This window comes from Heterodontus francisci, chromosome 23, assembly GCF_036365525.1.
Source record: "Heterodontus francisci isolate sHetFra1 chromosome 23, sHetFra1.hap1, whole genome shotgun sequence".
In the NCBI taxonomy this organism is placed as follows: Eukaryota; Metazoa; Chordata; class Chondrichthyes; order Heterodontiformes; family Heterodontidae; genus Heterodontus; species Heterodontus francisci.
The window spans coordinates 25,889,044-25,896,498 of NC_090393.1; the positions used below are offsets into that span (position 1 = coordinate 25,889,044).

At 45.9% G+C, this 7,455-nt stretch overlaps 1 protein-coding gene across 1 annotated transcript; it reads left to right on the top strand.

Annotated features, from left to right (window-relative positions):
* Nucleotides 1–1,716: 1,716 nt before the first annotated feature.
* On the top strand, nt 1,717–6,919 carry rtn4r (reticulon 4 receptor). The gene is made up of 2 exons (XM_068055562.1): nt 1,717–2,162; nt 4,895–6,919. The coding sequence occupies exons 1-2, from the start codon at nt 2,141–2,143 to the stop codon at nt 6,325–6,327; spliced, it is 1,455 nt and encodes a 484-aa protein (XP_067911663.1). The 5' UTR covers nt 1,717–2,140; the 3' UTR covers nt 6,328–6,919.
* The last annotated feature ends 536 nt before the right edge of the window (nt 6,920–7,455 follow it).

The window sequence follows — 7,455 nt, forward strand, 5'->3', positions numbered from 1 at the left end:
GCAGCTATGTCCTTCAGGACTTGGTCAGTTTGGTTAGTACCAGTTTTACTGAGCCACTCTTGGTGATGGACATTGAAGTCCCCCACCCAGAGTACATTCTGTGCCCTGGCTACTCTCAGTACTTCCTCCAAGTGGTGTTCAACATGGAGGAGTACTGATTCATCAGCTGAGGGGAGCAGGGGGTGGGGGGGGGGGGAGCGCGGGTGGCGGGGGTGGCTGTGGGTAGTAATCAGCAGGAGGTTTCCTTGCCCATGTTTGACCTGATGCCACAAAACTTCATGGATTCTGGAGTCAATGTTGAGGACTCCCAGGGCCACTCCCTCCTTACTGTATACCACTGTGCCGGTGGGACCGGACATGCCCAGGGATGGTGATGGAGAAGTCTGGGATGTTAACTGAAAATATGATTCTGTGAATATGTCAGGCTGTTGCTTGACTAGTTTGTGAGACAGTTCTCCCAATTTTGGCACAAGCCCCCAGATGTTAGTGAGGAGGACACTTGCAGGGTTGGCTGGGCTGGGTGTGCCTTTGTCATGTTCGAAATGGATGCCTAGATCAATGCCAAGTGGTCTGGTTTTATTCTAATAGTTTTTTGGAACAGTCTTGATAGGATATTTCAAAGAGCAGTTGAGAGTTAATAACATTGTTGTGGGCCTGGAGTCACACATCGGCCAGACCAATGGCAGATTTCCATCCCTGAAGGAAGGGCATTAGTGAACCAGCTGGGTTTTACAGTCCAGTCACCATTACGGATACTAGCTTTTTTATTATTTAATTAATGAACTGAATTTATATTCCCCAGCTGCCGTGATGGGATTTCAACTCATCACTAATAGATCATTAGTCCATTAGTACATTTCTAGTCCAGTAAGATAACGACTCTGCTATGGTACCGCTACATTTAATACTCTGCTCGCCACCCACCCCTGAAAATGCCGGTTAGACGGACCCGTTCGAGTTGGGGATTTGAAATGATTGGTCCTGTTCCCACTGTGTTCCGAGGCACTTTGGAAGTCTTTCTCTGCTCAGCCGAAGGCACAGGGAGCGCGATTAAAACACAGTAAAACAAAGCCGAGTGGAGCTCCTCTGAGCCTGTGCAGGCTTCTCCTCACCTCTCCAAGACTTTACTCTAAACTGCAGCAACTTGCGGATCGCCCAGCTTCACAGCACACTCGATTTACTGGGAGGCTCAACTGGTCTCATTTGGAAACTAGTGTTCCCATGACGATAAACAGCTTACTACCTGTACACAATGTGGAGAGAGAGACAGAGAGAGAGGACACCCTGAGATAACTGACAATGTGAAGTCGAATCTCCGAACAGGTCCATCTTCCACTTCTACCCGTTTGCTGTAAATTAGAAATGGTGTTTCGAATGCATTAAGGTCCATGCGCACTGTAGTCTAGTTTAAACTCTTCTTCCACTCCCTGCCCTGAGCCCTCTCTCCTTTCTGCACTTCCTGCTTTCCGGGGATTATTTACAGCTCCCTGTATCTATAGCTGCATCTTTCTCTGGCGACAGTGTGGTTCCTGTGAGCTCCCCTCTTTGCTCACCCAATCCCTCTCTCCACACATCTGCCTGTTCTTACTGCTGTTTCTCAGAGAGTGGCGCATCCTCCCCTCTCCCACTCCCTCCCTCTCTCTCACACACATACACACAAGCTGCTGATGACAGATTCTCAGCACGTCGGACCACGTGAACCCGCCCCACAAGCTCCATAAAACATTCATTCTGTTTCTGCACTGTGAGCTTCCCGGACCTGACTGCAGGTCAGTTCTCTCCACTCCATCAGCCCACTACAGAAAGGGGGAAGGACAGCAAAGGGTCATTTTACCATTTAGCCCCGACCCCCCAATCTCCTCGGGATTCATGGATCGGACTTTGCTGACTTCTGGATCTCTTTGATGGCCATATTATGGTACGTTGAATGTGGATCTTGCCCTTCCTCATGAGTGATGCTGACTGCACGGGGAGAGCCTCCTCTCCAAGCTGCCGACAGACGGTCGCACCGGGCTTAACCTTCCCTCCTCACCTCCCCGGGTCTTGCTGTCTCAGAGGGCTGTAAACGGTCCACGTCACCGCCCATCCGAGCTGTACAGCAGCCGTGCCTTTTGGAAAGCAACGCAGCCTCAGGGCGACCATGAAGAAGACGATGGCTGAAGGTAGGAGAGATTTGAGACACCAAACTAGGGCAACTTTCTAACTGGAAGCTGGCAAAACATCCACCAACTTTACGCAGGAGAAATGAAAGCAAAATGCGTTAAATAAACTGGGGGCTTGTTTTCACTTGCGTCGAGAATCTGGCTGAGATATTCGTTCTAGCGAAAAAACTGAAAATGTTTAAAAATGTTCGCGATAAAGTAACAGGGGCGGTGATCCACGCTGAATCGTTAAAAGATGCGATGGCAAATTGCTTAACAGTTTGTGAAAGTGCCGCTGAGGAAGCGAATGGCACAGTTTGGAGGCATGGTTCGTTTAATGTAAGAATTGGTCTTCAATCGGACTGTGTGTTAGCACCGGGTCTTAATGAACCGCGTATCTAGAATAGTTAATATTGCACTCTCCTCCCAAACAACATCCCCCCTCCCCGGACTGGAATAATCCCCAGTGAACAGTTGGAAGTATGATTAAGGAAAGGTATTTTGCATCATACTAACTCAGGACAATCTGTTAGAGGGAAGAGGGATGAGGGGGATTAACAATACGAGCCCTGATCAGGACGTGCTGGGAGATGACTCGGATCTCTCTTAATTAACACTGGAAGATGAAGTGCAGGATTATCGTGATTGCAGAGGATTGTCGGCTGAATCTGACAGCCTCACTTGCAGCTGGACATGGTGACAAATTGACAATTCATTTGACAACACTCAGGGTGTCAGGAGTTCCCAGGTGCTTCGGTCCCTGGAAGTTCTCACTGCCGCCTCTGTCCCAGCCCCCACGACCGGTTCAGAAAGGAGCGTCCTGTGAGGAAAGGGCGAGTTTCATCATTTCAAAACGGCTATGCTTGTGTAGAGGGACGGTGGGGAGAGACTGGTGAAGATATATACCAGGACCATACATATACAAGCTACATTAAAAAAGTGAGGCAACAAGAGTAGATAGGTATATCTATATATCGCCCTGGAAAAGAACGGGGCGGGTGGGGGAGGCGGTGGAATAGATGCGTATTCAGATGGTGAGGTACAGAGAGAGAGAGATTGAAATAAATTAGGTGTACAGAAAGAGCGAAAGGTGCATGAAGCGATAAAGAGGCACAGAGATTACTAGAGGTACACGATGACTGAAAAACAAGAGTCAATTAGAGATGGACACAGGAAGAAAGACTGAGACTGAAGTAAAACAAGGAGCAAGAGATGGATATATGGTTAAAGAGCATGGTCGGCAGCTGATTGGAGATAGCTATAAAGAAATAAATAAACTGGGAGAAACGGGGAGGAATAAAGATATATACAGGGAGTTTGAGGTACAGAGCTAAATGGATAGAGATGCACAGATAGAAGGGAATGGACTGAAAGAGAACAGGATGAACTGATACAGAAAGAGAGATAGAAGTAGATTTGTAGATAGAAAGATAAACAAATAGAAACAGACTGAAAATATGGAAGAATCGAGATAAATGTAAATGCAAAATACTGAGTGCTGGAAATCTGAAATAAAACCTTGAGATACATAGAGCGATACATAGTAGGGTAGAGGTACAGAGAGATTGGATGAGAACCGGAATATATATTTATCCACAGGTAGAGCAAGAGAGAGAGAGTTAATATGATTGGTAAAGATATTAAGACTGAAGGAAGAGAGGATGAATCGATAGACAATGAGAAGGAACCAACAGAATGACAGAAATGAGTAGAGAAATACTGCGATGCATTAAACTGGAGTGTGGGAGCTGGCGATGTGATAGAGACCCATTAAGTAGAAAGCGGGAAAATGAACAAGAAAGTGATTCTGTAAGAATTGACGGAGATGGAAAAAATACAAACGGATATCACCATTTAAGAGTGAATTGTTTCAGTGAGGAATCGCTGATGTGGCTTAAGGGATCGCTTTTTGTCTCTCAATGTGTTGGTTTTTGCTTGTAACTACAGTCCGTTATTCAGTTCCCGCTGTCAGCTCGTTTTCATTTACCAACTGGAGGGCAGCTCCAGCCTGGTGCAAGTCTAAATCAATAACTGACAGAAAATCAGGGGCGTCACAGCTGGAGCACGGAACTGCCTTTCCTCTCTGGGATTTATTGCCCTCATTCACAAAACAGTTTCACTTTATACTTGGAATCAATTCAATTTGACACCAAAAGTACGTTTTTACCCCCCCCCCCCCCCCCCAATCGCTATTTTTAGAGAGAGTGACAGGGGCGAGGGGAGGGGGTGGAATCTGAATGTTGAGTCTACCCCCACCTCTTTGTGCTGACGCGGTTGGACTCCTGAAAACTGTGCTCCCCATTGCCGTCGTATACACCAATACAGTACAATAAAACTCCTGGCACTGGCCATACGTACTCACTGAGTAAGTGTGTATATGTGTCTGTGGGGCTGTGCATATGTGTATATGTACAACTGGGGGCAAATGTCCTGCAATATTAAACTGTGTGGTTTAACATGCTGATTAGCAGAGCAGTGATGTTATCAGGGTATAGAAGCAGCATTATTCGTATTCATTATTAATGCTGTTACTGATGCATGGGCAGTCACCAACAGGAGTACAGCAGAGTGTGCCGAGAGCTGACCGACAAACTCTAGTGGTGCAGTTATGGCAGAACCGTGTCCCGTGTGGCTCTACTCACTGAGTGTATTGCTGCACAGCTGTACAGTGCCTGTTGGAATGCAATGTGTTCTATTACTAAACAATCTCATGTGCAGGTCATATTGACTTTATCATTGTCCTTGTTTCACAGGAAACAGGCTCCTTTTTCTAGCACTTTGCTTGCACTATCTCCCTAAAGCTGAGTCCTGTCCCAAGGATTGCACCTGCTATAGCGAGCCCATGACAGTCAGCTGTCAGCAGCAGGGTTTCAAATCAGTTCCTGACGGGATCCCACTCCGAAGCCAACGGATCTTTCTTCAAAACAACAAGATCCCATTGGTGAGCTCTACCAGCTTCAGCTCTCGTCAGAACCTGACAGTTCTGTGGCTCCATTCCAACAACATCAGCATTATACAATCCGGGGCTTTCGATGGTCTTGAGCGGCTGGAGGAGTTGGACATTGGCGAAAACATTAACCTCAAGTCTCTGACTCCAACAGCTTTCAATGGATTGGTGCGCCTTCACACCTTACATATCCACAGATGTGGCCTATCAGACCTGCCAACGGGCATATTCCGAGGGCTTGGCTCATTGCAATACTTGTACCTACAGGAAAACGTGTTGGAGAAATTGCAAGATGACCTGTTTGTGGACTTGGCCAATCTTACTTCCTTATTCTTGCATGGTAACAGGATCGGGAGTTTGTCGGAGAACGTGTTCCGAGGGTTGGGCAACCTGGACAAACTTTTATTGCATCAGAATCGAATTAGCCTGGTGCACAGAAGAGCGTTTCATGATTTGGGCAAGTTGGGGCTATTGTATCTCTTTAATAACAACATAACCGTGCTGACTGGACAGACCATGGACCCCTTGGTGTCACTCCAGTATCTCCGACTGAATGGAAACCAGTGGATCTGTGACTGTCGAGCTAAGTCTCTTTGGGAATGGTTCCGGCGTTTCCGCGGATCTAGTTCGGTGCTGGAGTGCCACATGCCCTCGCGGCTGTTCGACAGCGATCTGAAAACGTTAGACCGCCGCGACCTGGAGACCTGCCTGGATTCTTCCAACCAGATTCGGACCAGTATTTTCAGCACCAGGACCAGGTCCGGTAAACTGCCAACGGTGGAAACTCCTTCTAATTCTAGAGATGGTTCCATCAGGTGCTGTCAACCAGACAGTGACCAGTCCTCCCCAATTTACACCAAAGACAAATCGGCCCCCTCCTCGTACAACAGCAGAGGGTCCACGAATAATCCGCTGAAGGACAAAGAGAACATCTCCAAGAGTAGGTACACAGAAAACGATCTATCAAAAAATGGGACGTACAAAAGTGGGTTGAGCGATGCTCCCATGGGGACTTTCTCTGCCAAAATAGACCAATCGTTAGTCATGCTCAGCCCAGAATTATTGGACAATCTAGAGTCCTCTACATCTCCCACAACTAAAAAGAAACGAAAATGCTACAAAAAGCCCAAAACGGACTCATCCTCGTGTCGCCTCAACAACGGGTCGTATAGAATGCTACTGTGGAAGTCAGCGCTGGTAACAGTCTCGCTATTCCCGTTCTTAATGCACCTTTGTTAAAATAACCGTTTCAGGAGTGGTCCGATTCAGTGACGGACCTTCATTGACCTCTAGAGACAATTCTAAAGAGAAACTGTTATTAAAAGTCAAAAAAGCTTTGATCGTTGCAAAATAACTTGGATGCCTTTATAAAATGTAAAAAAAAAGAAAATTATGTATATACTTATATGTGCTGAATCATTAAAATAACAGATCCATCCTTTCAAATTCCATCGACATTCAAGCTTTTGCAAGAAAAAGGACAGAAAACGATAAAAAAAAAGTGTTCTAAGTTTAATTTACTGGTCGAACATCGAACAAATCTCACAGCCAAGGGTCAGCGAACTAAAACAAAAAGGCTGTTGGAGGACGGATCGATAACTGGGAATCCATGTTCTGGTATTTGCAATCTCCTTCCTTTGTTTAATTTTGATTTGATTTGATTTTGATTTCCCGTGTGGAATGTGATGCACTGGGCTCTCTGCTGTTGTTCCCCCTGCTCCTAAAGTATCGACTCTCCACCTATCGTCTCACTCCCGCTGCATTTGTTACAGAATGCTGCCAAATGCAGACAACAACAAAAAAACCGTGGACCCGTTTAATTTTACTTGTGTAAAAGGTTCAAATATATTCCAAAAAAAAAATAAAAGATTTTTTTAAGATATCCTTACGTCTAAGACTCTATGGGATAGAACTAATGTTTAATTATACTGGTTTTGAAGGAATTCAATGTTTCCAAAGTAACAGATTTTATTTAGTTAGCCCGGACGAGCCGAATCTCCCCTGGTGTGGAGATCAAAGTGACGATGAGAGAGAAAACAAAAGGTGAACGGAAAACCTGACCGGAAGGGTAGGAATTAAGAAACATTATTTTACATGAACCGTTCTAATAATTCCGGCAAATCTTCGTTATTATAGAAGTTATTTATTTATATTTAGAGATACAGCACTGAAACAGGCCCTTCGGCCCACCGAGTCTGTGTTGACCAACAACCACCCATTCTATACTAACCCTGTAGTAATCCTACCACCAACCTACACTAGGGGCAATTTACAATGGCCAATTTACCTATTAACCGGCAAGTCTTTGGCTGTGGGAGGAAACCGGAGCACCCAGCGGAAACCCACGCGGTCACAGGGAGAACTTGC

Excerpts from the sequence above, each read along its gene's own strand:
- rtn4r (XM_068055562.1), top strand. The coding sequence starts at position 2,141 with ATGAAGAAGACGATGGCTGAAG. Across the intron at positions 2,163-4,894 it reads GAAGAAGACGATGGCTGAAG|GAAACAGGCTCCTTTTTCTA; the intron begins GTAGGAGAGATT and ends CTTGTTTCACAG.